This window comes from Aspergillus versicolor, assembly GCF_001890125.1.
Source record: "Aspergillus versicolor CBS 583.65 unplaced genomic scaffold ASPVEscaffold_1, whole genome shotgun sequence".
NCBI classification, from domain to species: domain Eukaryota; kingdom Fungi; phylum Ascomycota; class Eurotiomycetes; order Eurotiales; family Aspergillaceae; genus Aspergillus; species Aspergillus versicolor.
Window position 1 is genome coordinate 2,219,551 of NW_024467524.1, and position 19,652 is coordinate 2,239,202.

At 51.7% G+C, this 19,652-nt stretch overlaps 8 protein-coding genes across 8 annotated transcripts; 3 read left to right on the plus strand and 5 right to left on the minus strand.

Annotated features, from left to right (window-relative positions):
* Positions 1 to 68: 68 nt before the first annotated feature.
* ASPVEDRAFT_182453 (F-box and WD domain protein) lies at positions 69 to 3,786 on the plus strand. The gene is made up of 2 exons (XM_040808891.1): positions 69 to 621; positions 680 to 3,786. The coding sequence occupies exons 1-2, from the start codon at positions 303 to 305 to the stop codon at positions 3,730 to 3,732; spliced, it is 3,372 nt and encodes a 1,123-aa protein (XP_040662393.1). The 5' UTR covers positions 69 to 302; the 3' UTR covers positions 3,733 to 3,786.
* Positions 3,787 to 4,316: 530 nt separating this feature from the next.
* On the minus strand, positions 4,317 to 6,694 carry gel2 (1,3-beta-glucanosyltransferase gel2). Its single transcript, XM_040811116.1, has 5 exons — positions 6,222 to 6,694; positions 6,034 to 6,164; positions 5,844 to 5,943; positions 5,498 to 5,782; positions 4,317 to 5,429 (listed from the first exon to the last, which is right to left on the minus strand). Exons 1-5 carry the CDS (start codon positions 6,228 to 6,230, stop codon positions 4,545 to 4,547), a joined length of 1,410 nt encoding a protein of 469 aa, XP_040662394.1. The 5' UTR covers positions 6,231 to 6,694; the 3' UTR covers positions 4,317 to 4,544.
* Positions 6,695 to 7,405: 711 nt separating this feature from the next.
* ASPVEDRAFT_121611 (TOM complex receptor protein TOM20) lies at positions 7,406 to 8,044 on the minus strand (the record flags this gene model as incomplete). The annotated part of the gene is made up of 3 exons (XM_040805902.1): positions 7,406 to 7,617; positions 7,674 to 7,919; positions 7,987 to 8,044. 3 exons carry the CDS (start codon positions 8,042 to 8,044, stop codon positions 7,406 to 7,408), a joined length of 516 nt encoding a protein of 171 aa, XP_040662395.1.
* A 332-nt stretch (positions 8,045 to 8,376) lies between these two features.
* Positions 8,377 to 10,585, plus strand: ASPVEDRAFT_120766 (exocyst subunit EXO84; the record flags this gene model as incomplete). Its single annotated transcript, XM_040805819.1, has 3 exons — positions 8,377 to 8,758; positions 8,835 to 10,116; positions 10,186 to 10,585. 3 exons carry the CDS (start codon positions 8,377 to 8,379, stop codon positions 10,583 to 10,585), a joined length of 2,064 nt encoding a protein of 687 aa, XP_040662396.1.
* A 364-nt stretch (positions 10,586 to 10,949) lies between these two features.
* Positions 10,950 to 13,215, minus strand: ASPVEDRAFT_97187 (putative ABC transporter; the record flags this gene model as incomplete). Its single annotated transcript, XM_040818778.1, has 2 exons — positions 10,950 to 12,445; positions 12,501 to 13,215. Coding segments are annotated over 2 exons (2,211 nt in total), but the record flags the coding sequence as incomplete, so codon positions are not given.
* A 470-nt stretch (positions 13,216 to 13,685) lies between these two features.
* On the plus strand, positions 13,686 to 15,624 carry ASPVEDRAFT_146100 (acyl-CoA synthetase). Its single transcript, XM_040808082.1, has 3 exons — positions 13,686 to 14,149; positions 14,207 to 15,348; positions 15,408 to 15,624. The coding sequence occupies exons 1-3, from the start codon at positions 13,858 to 13,860 to the stop codon at positions 15,570 to 15,572; spliced, it is 1,599 nt and encodes a 532-aa protein (XP_040662398.1). The 5' UTR covers positions 13,686 to 13,857; the 3' UTR covers positions 15,573 to 15,624.
* Positions 15,625 to 15,722: 98 nt separating this feature from the next.
* On the minus strand, positions 15,723 to 16,784 carry ASPVEDRAFT_119589 (uncharacterized protein; the record flags this gene model as incomplete). Its single annotated transcript, XM_040805717.1, has 1 exon — positions 15,723 to 16,784. The coding sequence occupies one exon, from the start codon at positions 16,782 to 16,784 to the stop codon at positions 15,723 to 15,725; it is 1,062 nt and encodes a 353-aa protein (XP_040662399.1).
* Positions 16,785 to 17,103: 319 nt separating this feature from the next.
* ASPVEDRAFT_48787 (putative histidine acid phosphatase) lies at positions 17,104 to 18,842 on the minus strand (the record flags this gene model as incomplete). Its single annotated transcript, XM_040814074.1, has 8 exons — positions 17,104 to 17,306; positions 17,360 to 17,480; positions 17,529 to 17,758; positions 17,808 to 18,178; positions 18,225 to 18,332; positions 18,386 to 18,504; positions 18,557 to 18,690; positions 18,740 to 18,842. 8 exons carry the CDS (start codon positions 18,840 to 18,842, stop codon positions 17,104 to 17,106), a joined length of 1,389 nt encoding a protein of 462 aa, XP_040662400.1.
* Between the last annotated feature and the right edge of the window lie 810 nt (positions 18,843 to 19,652).

A 19,652-nucleotide genomic window follows, 5' to 3' on the forward strand; every position in this document is an offset into this window, starting at 1 on the left:
ATCGTGCTGCAACACGCTCTGGACCGCCACGCGACATCACGTGATCTGACGCGAAACCTGCATTGGGGGGCGACCCGTCAATCTCCGACTTCATCCTCAGTCCCTTATCCTTTTAATCGTATCCCCTCGCATTTTCCTCCCTTTCCTCCCTCTCCTTGAACATTGCGCGTTCATTCAAACGAGTCTCGCTTTCTTCACACGCTTACCACGCTTATATCGCACCTTCTACACCCCGGCTGATCCAGACCTAGTACCTGGCTCAGTCGTCATTGTCCTTATCTTATACCCCGCGAACACCTTATATGCAGCCAGCGCCTCCTGACGTTTCCAATCGCTCACACACTGTAAACCGCTCCCCAGACGACTTCCAAAACACCCAGCATGGACATGATTCTTATGGCGACTCCCAAGTCTCTGGCCGTCTCCCTTGGGGTGCCGGAGACACCCCTCTGGGCTCTGACTCATCGGCTGACGAGTTATCGCTCCTAAACACCGAGTCCTCGTCAGCAATCGATCGAGTGAGCGAGTACGAGAATAAATATCGGAGTCAGTCGGATTTTGGATTCATTGTGATACCGTCAACGAAGGAGTCGAAGTTGTCTTTCGATGCATTCCCGAATGGTGTGTTTGTCCAATCACCGGTGCTAATTCAATCATGTGCCTAACGTATGGATCCCAGAGGTTTTAACCCATATTCTATCCCACCTGCCTCCGCCGGCACTGTCATCTATTGCGCTGGTGTCCCGTCGGTTCCACAGTCTTGTTACTACCCCTCATGCGTGGAGGATCGCCTTCTCACGCTACTTTCCTGGCCCCTCGGCTTTGGAAGATCCTCATGACTCCGATCGATTGACGTCAGACAAACGACACTTTTCAAGGCTTACTGCCTTAGCATCATGGAGGAGCGAATATATCCTAAGAACTCGCTTGCTGCGATCACTTTCGCGAGGCAAACCAGCTCAATTCGGATTGGCTAAGAGGAGTCCAGCGGTCCGAACCGCATCAGTCCGCAATGGAAGCGCGATCGCGACCTATACTTCGCAGCTCTTGTACCCTGTCAGCCATCTGAATGGAAATTTCGGAAACGAATCTTCGAAGAAGGAGCCTCTCTTTATCCACGGTGCCTCGGAGCAGTGTGCCGTGACTGCTAGCGACCCCTCAACTGTCAAAGTTGGCACCTGGGGTTTGGCCGATCACAATTTCTCTCGCCATTTCGCCGATTCGTTTCCTGGAGAGACAGAATATGGACTTGGATCTGGTAATATTGTTGGGGTGCCCAACTCCATGGATGTCAGCCAGCCTTATGGCATGATCTACGGTGAAGGGTGCCCGCAAGGACGTATTTACTATTTGTCCACGACCGAGCAAAGGGGAAGGTTTCTGGGTCTTCCTAACGATAGTGGATCGCAACCTCAGTTCGGTATTCCTGCCATTAACCACATCACAACTGCCATCACTGCAGTATGGATCGCGAAATCGGCTGACGTACTCAAAATGACCGGCGGGTTGGTTGGAATGTTGTCTGGGTCGTCGTCGGGGATTCTGAGCGCTTATGCCTTGGGCCCTCATCCAACCTACGAGAAGCGATTCGAGAGAGGTCAGGTTACAGCTCGATGGGTTCTTAGCCCGGGTGTTCCTATCGTCTCAATTGCGGTTGATGACAACTATTCCGTGAAGCGCCATCAACGTGGACGCTTGTGGGCGGCTGTCCTCAATGCATTGGGGGAAGTGTTTTATCTTTCCGATCTGCCCCAGCAAACCGATCCCATGCCGACCAATATAACGCCTGAGATTGCCGACCAACAAGCCTGGAAGACCGGGCGCAGTGTCCGATGGGAACTTGTCGAGGTCAGCAGGCGCACCGCTCGACCCGATCCGTTTAACCGCGAGCTCGTCGACGGCAGTTATAGCCCAAGATCGTCTTCTGACTCAATGAAACTTAGCGATGAGCAGGTAGCAGCAGAGACGAAGGAAGTCGAGCAATTTTTGTCTTTCAAACCGAAGCATTTCCGCAAGCTTTGTGAGGGTTGGGATATGAGGCGCGATCTGAGAGTGGATTTCGCTGGAGGCGATGGCCATGGCGCCGGTGAGGCATTCATCGTGATTCAACGGGGTGATGGAGAGGACCAAAAAGCGGGCATTCGCAGATATGTCCGTAAAATCATACCGTCTCATTTGCCGATGCCCGTTTCCAAGCCGGATACGCTACCTCCAGCCGTCGTCACTTCTTCGATTTTCGGTGGCCCTACCAGTTCCCCGGGAGTTTCGTCCGCCACAAACAGTTTCCCACCCTCTCGAGCCTCAAGTCAACTCACAGAAACCGTTTGCTCCGCGTCAAACACCGAATGGTACATTACCGAATTTCACTTTGATGGTCGAAAGTCTTTACAGATCACAACAAGTGCTTTAGACCATTCGACCTATTCCGTCTTGGCTCCTGATGAGGATCTTCTTATGTCAAGCGACTCCCAGTCATCCTCTGCTGTATCGTCACCCTTGCCGCACATGCAACGGCCTTCCGGTTCTGAGATCCCAGGGCAACGTGGGCGATATATGGCTGTTGGTACTGCCACTGGTTCGGTTTTCGTTTGGGACATTCGCTCGCCCACCGCAAAAAATGCCGAGATCGTCAACTCTGTGGCGCCGATTCGATGCATATTCACTGAATCCCCAAGTGTGTCTTGTGTCGCTCTGACGTCTTTGTATCTGGTGCATGGTGGAAATGATGGACTAGTGCAAGCTTGGGACCCCCTCGCTTCCACAAGCCGCCCAATTCGAACCATCAATTCCCGTTTCTCTACACGTGCCCGCCGACGGTTGGTCCAGGCCGAAGCTTCAATTAATGGCGTTGGAAATAATTTCTATGCAACGGGTGCTATAAGCCTCGATCCAGATCCCACTCGCCTAAGAGGCATGGTGGCCCTGGGCACCCATCTTCGCTACTGGTCGTATAGTTCCTCCGCTGCAGACCAGTATAAGAGTAACAAGCGACGGCTTCGTTATGGCCAACGGGGTAACAACCTAGGCGCCGGCGGTCAGCGATTCAACAACAGTGGGCGTGGGACCATCAACGATTACATTGAGGATGAGAAACGGGAAATGGAGCGACAAGCGAAAGCTGACCAGAAAGAGAGAGCCCACTTAAGTAACCGGTTTGGGGTCGATCTCTTGGGTCCGGATGTTGGCGAAGAGGAAATGCTTGCCTATGCACAGCTGTTGAGCCAGGAGGCATACAGCAGCGAAGCTACGAAGCGAGGTGATCCTGTGGAAGGCTCTGTTATCAGTTCGTCGCCCAGTGATACTATCGGGCCGAATGATAGTTCGGTTGCACCCGATGAGCTTTCGTCGGCCTCTTCTCCGTGCAACGACCCTGTCGAAGATGACCTAGATCCGGAAATCGCGGAAGCGATCCGTTTGAGCCTTCTTGAAGAATCTGCAAGCCAGGGCACATTTGAGCCATCTTCATCCTTTGCTGTCAAGTACTCGAATGGCACGTCGTCGGGTAAGAGCGCCTCGTCCCCTCCTAAACCAGAGGGGGCAGAGAGCAGCCGACAGCAGGAGATCGATGATCTGGATTTAGCCATCCAGTTGAGTCTTGTGGAGACCCATGGCTATGACAATGGGCACCTTGACGATCCTTCCGAGCATCAAGACGAGGAGTTCCCCTCTCTTCCAGCGCCACAGTCTCCAGCATCAGCAAAGAACAAGGGCAAGGCTCGGGTGGTCTGGTGATCATCATTCGACATATCCAACGCTGATATTCTTGAAATGTTTGTTTGTTTCGACCGCTATCCTTCAATACATCGTTGTTAGAATTCAATTACACTTTATCGTTCTCATGCAATATTTCATTGTAAAGAGGCTGGGGCTCCTCGGGGTAGCCACCATACTCTAAACCGTATTGCCGTGATGTATATAACTTCATTGGGAATATGATCCTGGGGGGTATTTTGTCTGCCGCGCCCTGGTCCAACCACGCCATCGTTTAGATGATAGCGAAATCAGATCTATGGGACACTTGTCTTCGGCGAGTAGTAATTTGATGGATGATGGCGGCCAGGAAGGATTCGGACAGGTCTCCGGAAGTCCTGGACTTCAATCACTATCCAGCTTCGCCCACGGTTGCGAAATGAGGGGTAGTAGATAGTGGTGATCTCGCTTTCGGGGACAGAATTGACTTAGAAGAGAAAGGACGGCCTGCCTCGTGCCTTCCTTAGGCTATCTGCCGGACCTGCCGTATGAGGTTTGTTTACTTCGATTTGAGTTGCTCCTACCCTTGACAGAAATCGCCCACACAGGATATGATATTCAATATTTCATGGAGGCGTTTTATTTTAGAACCATTGAAGATAAAGATCTTAAAAGTCATGGATAAACCTATTCCTATCTATGCTGAAGAAAAATATACCTGAGAAAAGGACTTATAAACACTGACGAAGCGGAACATCTTTTCAGAATCAAATACATACAGTTAGTTAATAAAAGAGGAAAAGTGGACTGTGGATGAGAGTAAAGCGGAATTCTTTAGTAAGCGGTCAATATCTTTACAGCATTACCAGAGCAAACAGGGTTGCGGCAATAGTAGCCAGGCCGACAGGCACAGCGACGATCCCAGCGGCGTTGTCATCGTCATCGGAACCAGAGCCAGAGCTGGAGCTAGAGCCAGAGCTGCCGGGTTCGTTGGACTCGCCGGAGGCCAGAACCTTCAGCTTGAGACCGGTCACCTTCTCACCGGTGTGGTCATAGATAGTCTGCTTGACGTCCTCATCCTCAACATCGACGATCTTACCGGCCTTGACCTTGTCGTAGCCGTTGTCGATGAGCTTCTGGACACCTGGGGGCTTGGCGGGGAGGGTGAAGTTGCTGCTGAATGTACCGTTCTTGATGAGGTCGGAGCTGCAGGTGACGGGCTTGACGTTGGTCTGGCTGGAGTTGGAGGCGCTGATGCGCTCCATGTCGAGCTTAGCGTACTGCTTCTGCAGATTCTCAAAGTCGACAAGCAAGGAGGCGGTGTCGTTGTCGTTGAGCTTGACGAGACCGTAGTCGTTGTCTTCCTGGGTGTACTCGTAGACGAGACCGCCGGAGAAAGACTGGGACATTTCCTCGCCGTAGATGGTGGCGACTTCGGTGAACTCACGAGGCTGAACCTCGTTGCAGCCGTACTCAGAGAAGAAGACAGGAATAGTGGCATCGCTAACCATGTCGGTGAGGACATCGTATCCGGATTTCTTGTAGCTGGAATCTCCGCACCAGGAGTAGGAGTTGAGGCCGAAGAAGTCGGAGTGCGACTTGGGGGAATCCTCATCCTCGCACATGAAGTAGTTGAGAGTATCCTCAAGGATGGGCCGAACATCAGCAGCGGAGTAACCGACGGGGATCGCACGGTCAAGGTGGTTTTCGATATATTCCTTCATGTCACGTTGGACCGCCTACCGCCGGGTTAGCTATGAATATCCCGAGTCCCTCGAGACTGGAGTATAAGTATGGCTAAACATACACGAATGTACTGAGGTACTTGCTTAACACTGTCCTCGTTGATAACCTCGTTTCCGGCGAAGAAAGCAAGAGTGTTGGGGTAGTCCTTGAACGCCTCAATGATACCGAAGACCTGGGTGTAGTAGTCCTTGTTGTAGGTCTCCCAAGGAGCAGTGCGGTCGATATAACCGGGGTACAGAGGCGAGTTGACGTCGAGGATCATGTAGATACCAGCGGCATTGAAGATGGAGACACACTCGTCGTGGTCGAGGTCAGGCGACAAGTTGTAGATACGGATGGTGTTCACCTAAATTGCGATGAGATTAGGGCGATTCCATCAGCCAATACAGCGGAATGTGATCGCTTACACCCAGTCGCTGCATAAGCGCGGCATCACGTAGACACTCATCGCGATCACTGAGAGGGTCGCTTTTGCCGTTGACGGCGGAAGTACCACCGGGCTGGTAACTGTTGGAGGGCACGCCATGATCAGCACGACCACTTTCTGAACCAAGTAACGAGATCGAATATCCCCGGGAGATCTAGGTAAATCCTTACTCAACACCGAGAACCTGGAAACGATCACCCGTCTTGCTGTTGACAAAGTCCTTTCCCTTGACTTCAACGGGGACGACAGCGTTGGCGGTAGTTGCGAGAGCGCAAACCGCAGCGAGAATGCGACCGTATGCCTGCCACTGGTGTCAGTTCCAGGATTTCCCAAGAGACGTCGAATAAGGAGGACAAACGGGGACCATCTTGTATACTACTGAGCGGTTCTACGCCACAAATGGTGTTTTAAATTTCGAGGTGGAATAGGTGAACGATTGTATAATAGGGCTTTCCCCCGGAAAGACCCTGAATTTCGAAACTGAAGGAGCGATAGCGGTACTATAGACCGAAGATAAACGAGCGTGGGTAGTTAATAAAGATTGTTAGAATAAAGTCATGAGAAAGAAGAGAAGGCGTTGAAGGAGTAATAAGAGCGAGGGAAAGAGAGAAATCCTCGGAGGAATGACCCTGAAGCAAATTAATAGAGCGCGAGGGTCCCATCACCCTCGACTCCATCCAAGAAAACAACCAAGCCCGAAACACAAAATGAATGCTGGGCAGGACTGACGCCCATAATCTCCCAGCCATTGACCAGGCGAGTTTCAAAACTAGGGTGCTCGGCGGGGGCGCCGCTGCTTAGAACTAGCTCTCGCCCAGAAGCCCACAAACGCTCCACTTGTCTTGGGACCCCTGAATGGGGACCGCTCAATTGGTTCCTGGCGGGCGTTCCATCAAACCGCAGCGCTGAGGAAATCCTAGCCGATGATCTCTGGCGGCCCAATTGGAACTGTGGGAAGCTGCAGATGTGAACAGTATCAGCTGCTGGGGCCTGGAGGAAGTTGTCAGACCCGAGTCTGGAACACATGAACATACTGCCTGTGCACAGCTTGTGTCAAAAGTGCTAAACATAATCTATCATCATGCAATTTTCTCCCTGCTACTACAATATCTCTAGAATACAATCCGAATCCCTCATTAGGGGCTTCCGGGGAAATTGAAAATAACACAAGATGCCAGTCCCAGCAACCCACAAACCATTGCGGAACGAAGACACCGACAAAGAAAGGGGGCAACGAAACTGGTCGGGACAAGACACAAAGTCATGGCGCCGAGAAAATACCAAGCGCTCCGCCACGTCGAGCAGGGCCAAGGCGCGATGCAGCTATACAGGGGAACGAGAACGAATCAAACAGTAGTGGAGAGGCCGTTCACACCCAACAAACATGGCATAATATAAGGTCGAGAAGACACATTATGGGAAGATGACCAGGCCACGGCCCAGCGTGAGCCAGAAACACAAGATACTGAGAAAGGCGTCGACAGGCCAAGGGTCTTATGCCGAGAAAAAAGTGGGCGAACGAGGGCAAGGGCGTGGCGCTTTTTACTCAACACCGTGGTGGTCAGCAGCACTGCTGCCACCTTCGCCAGTGAAACTGCCGAGCTTGAGGGCAGGATCCATGGCGACCATTTCAGCAAGCACCTCCAACACCTCCTTGGGGACGGTCTTGTCATATATGGAGATCAGGTCCTTGGGCTGAGGGTAAACCTTAAGTGCCTTGTAAAAGGCCAATGCAGCATCGATCTTTTCTGCGCCTAGAGTTGATATGTGAGCCGCCGACACGGCTATCAAGAGATCCCGATTGACATACCTTCAGAGCAAAGGCCCTCGCCCTTGGCGACTTGACCCATGAAGTACGCCTCCTTCTCCTCGAGATCAGTGGGGAAGCCTTCCTCCTTCGCCTGTTGAAGAGCCTTTTTGATGTTTTCGCGTTGTTGAGCTCCCTGAGCCTCCACCTCTTCCTTGACAGCCCTTGCCAGTCGTCGGTTGTTACGCTTCAATGATTTCCGGAATTCGGGGTCCGTCTGTCTCTTGTGGTCGAAGTACACGGCATAAGCTACGCGCAGGAAAAGTTAGAATTTGTATTACACGCCTCAATGGGTAGCTTTTGTATCAATCCTTACCGAGAAGGCCGGTAATGATGGTGCCAGCAGAGGCGTAGGCCAGCGTTGAGGTCCTCATGATGAAGAGTGTGTAGTTAAAACAGAGGGTTATCGGTACTGAAGGAGAAACAAAGGTGGATGTTTAGTCTCGAGAGATGTGTTCTTGATGATGAAAGCACCGGTTGTTCTCGCGCGGCGTTGAATGCGGACTTTCGAAGCTCGTCGGCATCATGACGGGAAGCTGCGACGGGATAATTTTGATTGACTGCCGGGATCATCTTTGTTCCGCCTCGGCGTTTCTCTCCGCCTTGAGCTACGTATCGGACACCACGACTCCTCTCTTGCTCGATACCCTAGCTCTGTCCTCCCGCCCTGCTCCCAGTTCCTCGTGCTTCGCGCCCTATCTGAACAATGGAAGGCCGGGGTCTCACCCTCCGCAGCAAGTCTCGCCGTCCCCGTCCACAGATCAGTGCCCCGAAACCCATATCGGGTCCACTACCCCAGAATCACCAAGGAGCTACCACTTCTACTGCCTCCTCCGGCTCCGGTTCGCGCGACTATGCTCCGTCAAACCATGCGACGTCGGATCTAGTCAAGCGGCGATATTCCACTCGCTTCAACCAAACCCCTGATTTCGACGGAGTTCCACCAGTCCCGAGTGTACCACAAGTCCCCTCCGCTTATACAGGGCTTAAACCCCCGCAGTCGAGCCGGAAACCATCAACGGAATCATCAGGACCTCCAGAAGTCGATCTCAATGTCCTACGGGATCCAAGTTTACCGGTTGATCGATGTGAGATGCCCCTTGCGTCATAGCCCTGGCATTATATTATGGCCTATGTACTAACCCTGCGCTCTTTAACGTCTAGACGTGACTAGCTTGCTCGCAAATGCCTCAGAGGACGATATTAGGCAGTATCAACAAAGCCTCAAGAAAATAAAGAACAGAACGTCGACCGATCTTCAGCAGAATGTGTATCAAAACCGCACCCAGTTCATCCGGATCAGCCAGGAGGCGGACAAGCTAAAGGGAGAAATGAAAACTCTCCGCTCTCTAATGGCTGAACTCACTACTGCACTGGGACAGACTGCCATCGGGGATGGACCAAATCCCATGTCGCCTACTACGGATGAGCGGATATCCAAGCGCAGCAACCGTAGTTCAGTTGCCAACCTCGAGAGCATGTGGAACGTCCAGCTTCAGACATTATGGAAAACGGTCGAGGGATCCCAGAAGTTCCTACCCATGGTCCCAGGTCGTCATATTGTTCTAGAGACCGGCAATTGGGCTGAACTTGACTCTGCAACTTGGAAACCCAAACGCCCCGTTCACATCGTGCTTCTCAACGACCATTTGCTAGTCGCGGCCAAGAAGCGGAAACGAGTCAACCAGTCCAGCCCAAATCACCGTGGTCCAGCACCGACAAAACTAATTGCGGAAGAGTGTTGGCCACTGCAGGATGTTGATATGATTGACCTGGGTGCCAACTTGGGCACTGGATCGGCTCGCGAAGAGGCTGAGGATCGTGGGATTACGAATGCGATCAACGTCCGTGTAGGGTCAAAGCCGTTCACCTATCGCCATGACAAACGAAACAGCTCTGCTAAGAGCGATCTTTTGGCTACATTCCGGAAAACCGTGGAGGATCTCCGACGCACCCTTCGCACCGAAAATGAGACAGTCGGAAAAAACGTTGAATCGCTTGGGTATATGAATAATAGAAATTCCTTGCTGTACTCGCCAAAACCAGATCTGAACGAAAATACAGAGAACTCACGCGACAAACCTGAAGTTCGCATTGATGTTGATGGGAAACAACAAAACTTGCGCTGGGTCGATAGCCAAGTGGATGAACTCGACATTGATATTGCGCTCCAGCGGTTCGAAGAAGCTGTTTCAAACATCGATCGGTTGCGGAAACTGGCCCGGGGCTTGAAAGGAAACGCAGTCGCACAAGACATTATCAATGTCAAGGTTGATGAGCGGGCTGCCAGATTGGCAGGGGTGTTGTCACGATCTTTGGTTGACACTCACTCATTTCCGGTGACGACGAAGACTAATGTCACCTGGCTTACCCGGCTGGGCTTTGAGGATCAGGCCCGGGAGTCCTACCTCAAAGCTCGATCTGACAATATTTCAAAGCGAATTCGGTATGTTAGCATTCCTCACCTTGCTGTGTGTTTACACATAGTATATCGTACCTAACTATCTCCCCGCAGAGCATGTGTATTCGAGGGCGACCTTCCTCTTTATATATTCCAAATATCCTATGTTTACTTCACACTTATTAAGAACACTATTGGTATCTATCAACAATGCTTCCCGTCTGTGATGACCAGCGCATGCATAAAATGGGCGAAACACCACCTGGACGGATTCAACGCGCTCCTGACGCGCCAACTGAGCAGTGTACAACGTGGTACAACCGTATGGCAGAAATGCATTGACATTGTACATGAGCAGGCGGGTATTTTGGCTGAGGTTGGAGTTGATTTTACCGACTTGGTTGCCAAAGGGTTGGAGATGACGGAGGACGAGAAAACCACGAGGCCTGAGATGACTCGATCAGAATCATTAATTATGGGTTTGGCGGAGGCTGCTGCAAGCAAGGAGCACTAATGGACTTGGTTAGTCCGGAAATTCTTCTATTCAGTCTTTTGCTAGTATTGTTCCTTTAGCGCTCTATCTCGTTCATCTGGTATGAAACATTATAGTGGTGTGCTCTGAATGTATTCCTAGACTTCTAGACGCGAGTAGCTATCTCTTCCCCGGACACGAATGGTCATTTTACATACGGTTATCTTTCTTTTTCTTCATTTAATGATCTCGACCGCTATATCTATCCCAATGCATAAATAAATCTCCAAGACAGCGAATCCCGCTCAACAGACAAGACATAATACAAAAACAGTATAAATATTATTAATTAAAGAATCCGCCAGTCAAAAACATTCTCATCAACTTCCTTCAACTTCCTCACCCCATCCTCCGACTCCGTCTCCTCCCACCGGTGAAAAGCCCGCCTGGCCCCCTCCTGAAACTCCTCCTTGGGTGCCCACAATGTATCCCAGATCTTCTGCTGATTCAACGAGCTCTGAGACTTAAGGTACCCAAATCGGAAGTCCAGCCCGGTCTCGTCGTTCTCGTGCGCAGACGGGAGAAGCATATAATGACGCACAATGTCGGGGACTTCCTCGCGGACATGGCTGATTAGTATAAGGGCCTGGTCGTCTGAGAGACCCTGGTGTCGCGGGGGCGTGGAAGGCGAGGATGTCTCGCAGCCTCCATCGGGTACGTAGCCGCGGATCCAGTCGTTCTTCAAGCCGGAGCGTCTAGTGGCGGTGGATGCGCGAGGCGCTAGTTCGCCGACTTCGAGGAAGTGGATGCATTTGTCGCGGAGGGAGCTGGACATGCCGGAGAAAGGTTCGTCGAGTATGACGATGTCTGGTTTGTGGATTATGGCGCGGAGGAAGAGGATGAGGCGTTGTTGGGCTGTGGGGAGTTGGCCGAAGGTGGTTGTGTCCGCGTATTCGATGTCGTAGTCTGGGGCAAGGGTGTGGCCTCTGTAGGTGCGGGTCATCTTGGGGAAGTTTACGCGATCTATCAATACCTTGGGCGCTTCTTCTTTCTCGTTCGCGTTGAAGCTGGGATCTAGCTCTTGTTTGAAGAAGCGGAGGGCAGCGGAGATGTCGAGATCGTGGCCATGATTGAGAATAGGCTTGGAGAGGAAGGTTTCTGCGTAAGCTGACTCGATTGCCTCGCGGATTGTGAGCTGGCGGGGGAAGAAGGCGTGTATTTCGGGGGAGGAATGGCCGATGCGGGATTGGAGTTCGAAGATTGAGATCCCCGGCTTGCCAGGCTCGGGAAGGCGAGAGCGGCCAAAGAGCTTAACGGGGAGGGCGTAGGTTTGTGGGTGATCGGAGGTGATGAGAGAGAGGAGAGTCGTCTTGCCGGAGCCGTTGGGTCCTAGAACCGCCCATCTCTGTCCACGACGGACAACCCAGTGTAGACCTTCCTGTGGTTGTTTCTTGATTTCCTGAGTCCAACCTCCCAAAGCAACTTTGTCCCCATACTGCACACGGACTCCATCCATTTCAATGAGAGGCTCGCCATCCTTAGCCACACTAAGTGCGAGTGTTGTAGCACGCGGTGAGATTAGTTGCAAATCCCAGATGAGCTGGTTATCAAGATAGCCATCTCTCAGATCGGCTCTAGCTTGACGGACTAGGGACCTGTGCTTCTCGCTATTGTATCTCCGATTTCCCATCATCGACTTCCATACGTAGAACACATCCGCGGCCTCTTCCCGTGTTCCCTGCATGAGAATACGGTTCGCCCTTCCAATGATAAGGAGATGTGTGATCCAGTCCGGGATTTTATCCTGTGGCCGTAAAGAAAGTACCAACCGAGGATCAGAATTGCTTGCTAGCTGATGAAGAAGATCTGATATGCTTCTGACTGTCGCGGGGTCAAGTCCCACTAGAATAATATTGTTAATTTCAGCTGAACCTAAATTCCGCGAGGTAGAACTTACTGAAAGGATCGTCAAGGAGCAGAAGCTCAGGTCTTCCGAGCAGAGCCTTTGCGATCCGAGCCCGTCTTGTTTGGCCATTGCTTAGGTTTGCGACGGGCATGTCGAGCAGGTCTTGCAAACGCAACTGGGCGATAACCTGAGATAGAAAAGCCTCGTCACGAACAGTGCCGCCCTTATCCTCATCCAATGGATTAAGCGAAGTCTGGCCCCTAAGGTATTGTTCGACGGTCCAGTCGGTTTCCTCCCGCAGACTCTCATATCGAGCACTCAAGTATGCGCCCCGCGTGCCTCCAATGGCACTCGATCCCTCGCCACTAAAGCCAATATATTGAACTGCGTTCGCCGCATACCGTAATCGAGGGTCCTTCTGCGCAATTTCGTCGGTGAGCAGGTACGGATAGCTGCGCCCGGAAGGTGGGATACAAATGTGTTGGCCGCGGAGGACGTCGAGGAACTGGGTTCGGGACGGGGCACCTATGACAGCCCAATGCTGAGGGCCGGTAGCATCTTGTGAAGACGGAAGAGTGAAGTTTAGGTTAGAAAAGATCGGTTGGTTCACGCCTTTTGCTTCATCTTCGGGGGTCGGGTAGTTCTCGTAGAAAGTGGCGTCTTGAATGCGAATGAGCGGTGGTGCAGCGGAAGATACCGTTCGAAATGGAGATCGGAAGCAACAGGGACGAAAATGTCTCGCCCTTGGCGTCGCTAATCGCAACATCATTGGCATGAGGGCAGCTGTGCTGTTCGTCGGCGACTTTGACGGTATCCAAAAAAGCTCCGGTGTCGGCCTGAATTCCCAGGTTGTGGTCACGTGCGGCTTGCCACAGCAGTCAAACAGCTTGGAAGAACCAGGACAGGGAAAACAGGGAGGAGAAACGAATGATGTGAAAGGGGTAATCGCATTGTCAGATATTCAAGCAGCTGGAGGATATTATTATAGTGCTGAATGTGGGTGGCTTCTCCGCATTCTCGGACCAAAGCGCCAACTCCGGGCGCGGTCTCCAGGTACCGTCTATATACTTCTCAGAGTAATGATTTTCAGTTGCTGGAGTGCAAGAAACGTCGCGATGACATGGAAATGGGTAATTGGCCGATCCGAAGCATCTGCGAATTTAAGAAGCTGCCTGCCTCACGGTGCACTGCCATATCACCTCATCTAACCCGCCACGTTCAGCATCGCATGGCCTCCGAGTCTTTGCCGACCCAGCGTCGAATTCCCCGGTCTTTGGTTCCTGTGGCTTCCAGCGCCCTGCCGATCTGCGGACTGGGCTGAATCGCCCCTGCCCGCTGCCCCTCGTCATCCGCATTGCATTTCTCCCCTCCGCATTATTATTCACAACCCGCATCTCTGCCAGCAACCATGTCGCTCGACACTCTCCCTTCTATCCCGCTCTTCCTCCAGGCAAGGAAGCATGCGCAGGCCGATCCTGAGAAAATTGCCGTTATCGATACCACCAAGGACCAACAATTCTCCTTCGCTCAGCTGCTCGCCGATACAGCGACATTGAAGCAGACCATCCTTAAGGAATTAGATCTCACTGACGCTGGAGACCTCAAAGAGGGAAGAGTCGCTTTCTTAGTCCCCAATGGATATGACTACGTCGTAACGCAATGGGCCATCTGGGCCGCTGGCGGCGTGTGCGTGCCCCTCTGTATGTAGCCCGGCCAGTCGTGCTGTGTATAACAAGCAGACAATTGACAGATTCCAGGCACATCCCACCCTGTCCGAGAGCTCCAGTATACGATTGGTGACTCTGATCCCTCCCTAATCATTATCCACCCGGAATTTGAGAAATTCGAGGCACCACTGCGCGAGGACAAGTCCAACTCTGAACGCCACTTCATGAGCCTCTTGCCGTTCGCGCGAACCGCCTCACCTGCGCAGGTCCCCGAGTTCTCGCCATTCTATTACCCAGAACGTCGCGCGCTCATGATTTACACCTCTGGAACAACCTCCAACCCAAAAGGCTGCGTCACTACCCACAAAATCATCAACTTCCAGGCGCAATGCCTCATCCATGCATGGAAATACACGCCTTCCGACCACCTCATCCACGTCCTCCCTCTCCACCACATCCACGGCATCATCAACGGCCTAACCGCCACCCTCCTCAGTGGCGCCACCGTCGAAATGCACCCCAAGTTCGACCCCGCAACCATCTGGTCCCGCTGGCAAGATAAGGGCTCCTCCACCATGTTCTTCGCCGTCCCAACCATCTACTCCCGTCTTGTCGACTACTTCGAGACAAACATCCGAGACACAGAGCAGGAGACCGCCGCGCGCGAAGGCGCGGCAGCCCTCCGCCTCCTCGTCAGCGGCTCCGCTGCCCTTCCAACCCCCATCAAGACCAAATTCGCCGCCATCACCAACCAAACTCTGCTCGAGCGGTATGGTATGACCGAAATCGGCATGGGTCTCAGCTGTGGCCTTGACCCGGAGCTGCGCATCGACGGCAGCGTCGGTTGGCCGCTCCCAGGCGTGGAGATCCGACTCACAGACAAGGAGACCGGCGCTGTAGTGGAATCCACTGATATCGACGGCATGATCGAGGTGAAGGGCGATAATGTGTTCGCGGAGTACTGGCGTCGACCCGAGGCCACGGCCAAGGAATTTACCGAAGATGGATGGTTCAAGACTGGCGACGTTGCGCAGCGGAACGCGGACGGGGCGTATTTCATCCAGGGCCGTGCGTCTGTGGACATTATCAAATCTGGCGGGTACAAGATCTCCGCCCTGGAGGTGGAGCGGAAGTTGCTTGCGCTGGATGAGGTGCAGGAGGTTGCCGTTGTTGGTATTTCAGATGAGGAATGGGGACAGCGTGTCGCTGCTGTTATGAAGCAGAGAGCCGGTGTAAGTTTTTATTCCCTTCCATTCTATTTCTTCCTACGTATATACTAATGAAAACTTAGACGGAGACACTAGAACTACAATCCCTCCGCTCGCGCCTGAAGCAGGAGATGGCGCCGTATAAAATTCCCACGGTACTGAAAATTGTCGATGGGATTGAGCGCAACGCTATGGGCAAGGTGAACAAGAAGACGGTCGTACAAAAATACTGGCCTGAGCTGGCATAATAGAGTCGGTGATGAATAGATAGATGGATAAAGGCACGCTTGCTGCTCGGGTATAATAGATATAGAACAATCTCATAAACAGGTCTTTGGTTAAGCAGTCTCCCACACTCCGTCCAACCCATCTCCCTCCCCCTATACTCCGTAGGTATCCTACGAGTCACCCCTCAGAAAATCCGCAACGATCTCATAGGCCTGATCTTTTGCCTTCTCCCTCTCACTCCCGGGCTTACAATACTTATCAAACGCATGCCCACACCCTTTGACACGATGCACAACCACCTCTCTCCCCTCCTTAATCGTCTCCGCCAGCTCCTCCGCCTCCCGCGCAAGCACATCATACTCACACGTCACAAAACAAACCCGGCGCGGAAACCTTCCCACATCCGCATACACCGGCGACACCCTCGGGTCTTTCACCCTCCCCTCACTCACATCCCCAGCCAGATAACAGTCCCTCATAAACACCATAACTCCATCCGGTACAGACCCCATTCCACCCAATGGCGGCTTGGGCGTCTGGCTCCCACCACCACCATCCTTCCCTTTACCCTTCCCCATCGCATCCCTCCACCTCTCAACAGGGATAACAGGCACCTTCTCGCCCGGATTATGCGACGCATCCACAACAGGATAGAACCCCACAAGAGCCCCAAAAGTGCCCGGGGGGAAATAATTCACCGCAACGCTGGCAGCAATGTTCCCTCCCGCACTGAACCCGCCGATCGAGATGCGGGCTTTGTCGAACCGCGCCGGCTGCGCGAGGACCCAGTTCACGACGCTGATTACGTCGTTGATGGCGCTGGGAAAGGGGTTCTCGGGCGCGACTCGGTAGTCGATGTCTATTATGACGTGCGAGGTTTTTAGGGCCATCGTGCGGCAGTAGGGGTCGTCGAGGCCCAGGCCTGGGATTATGAAGCCGGAGCCGCAGGCTGTTATGAGGACGGGGGAGGGGATTGGTGGTGAGGAGGGAGAGGAGGATGAGGAGGGCGTCTTCTTTGGAGGGAGGTAGATGTAGGTTTTGATTTTGCGAGTTCGGTCTTTGCTGGTTTTTGTTGTGTTGGATTTTGCCGGGATGTATTCGATTATGTCGGGGGATGGTTTCTGGTGTGGTCTCAGGTGGGCGTAGGTGAGGATAAAAGCTCGGAGAAGCTTTGCTTTGATTGTGATGAAAATTAAGTGAGCCTTTTGGCGGATGGAGGTTAGGAAGGGCATTTTGGTGGTTATGGCAGTATGTGTTGGTGCTAGAAGCAGATGGTGGATGGATGATTGCAGGCGGATAGAGGAAAGAGGCGAGGAAAGAGCTGGATGGGGAACCTGAAAAGGAGGAGACGATAGAAAAGAGATGTTGCAGGCAATTGCTAGGCTGGGACGAGTTCGGTGAATATCAAGGTAGTACTCTCCTTCACCAGAAGGCGGCATTGGTCACAACTTCATTATCCACTATTAACAACACATATGTGCTCATTTAGATTATACGCATTATAGGTTACAGCCAAAAGGAATAGATGTCTCGTCCATACTAACAGGGCAATCATGGCTTAACAACACTCAAGAAAGGAAGTGTCAAGTTCTTGAAGAAAGTGACAGATTCATCTTCCCCAATGGTCAACTCCTCGTCTCCAAGACCACAAATAGATGCATAAGAACCATATTTGCGCTTCTGTTTGGCGACATATCTGGCGTACTCGTCTACGGGGCAGCTACTTCCTGGTCCCGAGCGACATGATGGGATAGCTATACTTGTCAGGAGGTACTGGTTTTTGAACAACGTAAAGCAGGACACTTACGATAAACAGCATTGTTGAGCAAAATGCGCACATTCACTGAATCTCCCTTGTTCACTTTACAGTTAAGGCGTTCGAATGCAATCGTGCCCCTCATGGGTGAAGTGCGGCTACTGACATAAATCTAAGACTAGTTAGATATGAAATACCAGAGGATTATGGATGGACTTGCCCTGTCGTTGTCAACTTTCTTTGCAGATAGCGGCTTCTGGCGATCAAAGACACCGAGAATAGACGCAAGCTCATTGATCTGGTTGTCGTGAGTAAAGGCAACAATAAGAGGAGGCAGCTTCTCAGAGCCACGGTTGGATTCGGTGGTAGCGTTGCGGCCTTCCTTTAGAAGGTTTACAATGCCCTGAAGAACCGGGTATTGGACAGTCATGTTCTTGCCAGCACCGGCACCTAGAGAAAATGTCATTCATGTTTCTTAAGAACAACGTGTATTCCCTACCAGTGCCATAGTAGTATCGTAAATCCTGGCGATATTCATATTCCAAGATTTCTTTCTTTGTGAAGATATCACAGAATGGGCTAGTGCTCCCAGTGATCTGGGACTCGAATCCACAAAGATAAGGAAATATGGAGACCTGGCTGTCTGTGAGTGTTAGATTACCATGGATCAACCTATTCAGTCTCTTCGTGATAGGAGGGAGGTAAATCGAGTCCCAAGTAGTAGCGTAGTCTCCCCCGCTAGCATCTTCGAAGTTGGGGCACTGGTCAGAGGTAGCCAAGGAGTTACCTGCCGCTCCTGCAGCTTTAGAATCGATGGCGTAAATGTCGGCAAATGTGGAATTGGGCCCAAGATAGCCACGGGCAAATAGTCTACCTAAATTAGAATCGCCGCGTTGTAAGAGGACTGCCGACTTACCTCGCAGAATCGACTGTTCGCTGGTACTTGTTGGCCCAGAGCAGAAACGGGGTGTTGTCTGCGTAGAACGTTGGGTATCGGAACCGCAGATCAACGCCTAGATTGTACCTACAATGGTATTAAAACCGGCAGTTTTTGGCTGTAGTGTTCAGGTTCCTCACAATTCTTTATACCCAGTGATAGATACTTGAGCGATTTGTTCCTCTGGGTGGCTTAAGACAGGTTTCCAGCCCGAGAGGAAACTCAAAGGTCCAGATGCATGGAAATCAGCAGATTCGATCTAACAGTATATTAGATATCTAGAAGTTGAAGTTCAGCCTCGACAAGCATACCGCTTTGTGCAAAGCCTGCCATTCCTCATATGCACCAGGGTCGGGGTATCTGCTGCCGTGGCGGACGACATAGACGGCCTGGTCGACAGAACATCCCTCGGGTACAGCGGAGGATATTCCGTTCACATTCGGGCCTATTTCATTTAGTGTACGTTTTAGACTGATAAAGGGGAGTCGATATACCGGCAGCCCACGGCGAATTGGCACCTAAATGTTCCAATGGGTCAAAGGAGGCAGCATGGCTCGTAGAGCCTAGGCTCATTAACCATAACAGATGTTGTTTCATTCTGTCGGTCTCTATTCCATAAGAGGGATTGAGAGTAATAACTTCGCTGGGGATTTCCCGACGGTGTCCAGCGGGACCTCTTATACTAAGAGATCAAATCGACCAGAAGCGGTCTTGGACTGGGATAATCAACCATCGCGATTAAGAATACTCCACTCGATATACAAACAGAATGTATATGGCTGAGAGATTCGGACGGTGGAGGAGGCGTTCAAGGCCGGGGTGTTGAAAATAGATTAAAGCGCTGGAAGATGCGCCGTTCAGCCGCCGGGGATCTACCACGTGCGGCTTGGGCGAAATGAAGCCCGTCGACTCCGGAGAAACTTCGCAATAAACACCATCGCGGCGGTTTACCATTCCATTTATGGGTTTAATTTCCGTTCCGTCATCGATTTATAAATAATGCTGTCACAATAGAAGCGAGTCGAGGCGGTGCAGACATGGTTTGCTCGGCAACACCAAGGGCCTGGGCATTCTCGAGATGAGATAGGATCCAGATCGGTCAACGAGTGAGAGATGTTTGAAAGCGACGCATTCTCAGTTCGAGATGTTGAATCTGAAATGAGATTTGGCGTAAGGTGAGCATGTCGGTGATAATAGTTTAGTGGGAGACAGCTGGTCTGTCAGGAACTTCGAAATATCGAAATCTGGATGCAGTCCATTTGGCGATTTCTAAGTTAATTTGTGGTCGAAATAGACGACTCAAAGATGTCTAGGTGGAAGCTTTTGATCCAAGGAGTTGGGGAGTGAAATGTAAATGGTAAATCAGTCACGACGCGTAAAGCAACCAATGTATTCAGTGGATAAACA

Bases quoted from the DNA above. Each gene is read 5' to 3' on its own strand.
- ASPVEDRAFT_182453 (XM_040808891.1), top strand. From the start codon at position 303: ATGCAGCCAGCGCCTCCTGACGTTTCCAATCGCTCACACACTGTAAAC. The intron at 622-679 runs GTGTGTTTGTCC...TATGGATCCCAG, and splicing joins TTTCGATGCATTCCCGAATG to AGGTTTTAACCCATATTCTA.
- gel2 (XM_040811116.1), bottom strand. The intron at 5,944-6,033 runs GTAAGGATTTAC...GCCCTCCAACAG, and splicing joins TTCCAGGTTCTCGGTGTTGA to TTACCAGCCCGGTGGTACTT. The intron at 5,783-5,843 runs GTAAGCGATCAC...ATCGCAATTTAG, and splicing joins CGCTTATGCAGCGACTGGGT to GTGAACACCATCCGTATCTA.
- ASPVEDRAFT_146100 (XM_040808082.1), top strand. From the start codon at position 13,858: ATGTCGCTCGACACTCTCCCTTCTATCCCGCTCTTCCTCCAGGCAAGG. The intron at 14,150-14,206 runs GTATGTAGCCCG...GACAGATTCCAG, and splicing joins CGGCGTGTGCGTGCCCCTCT to GCACATCCCACCCTGTCCGA. The intron at 15,349-15,407 runs GTAAGTTTTTAT...ATGAAAACTTAG, and splicing joins TTATGAAGCAGAGAGCCGGT to ACGGAGACACTAGAACTACA.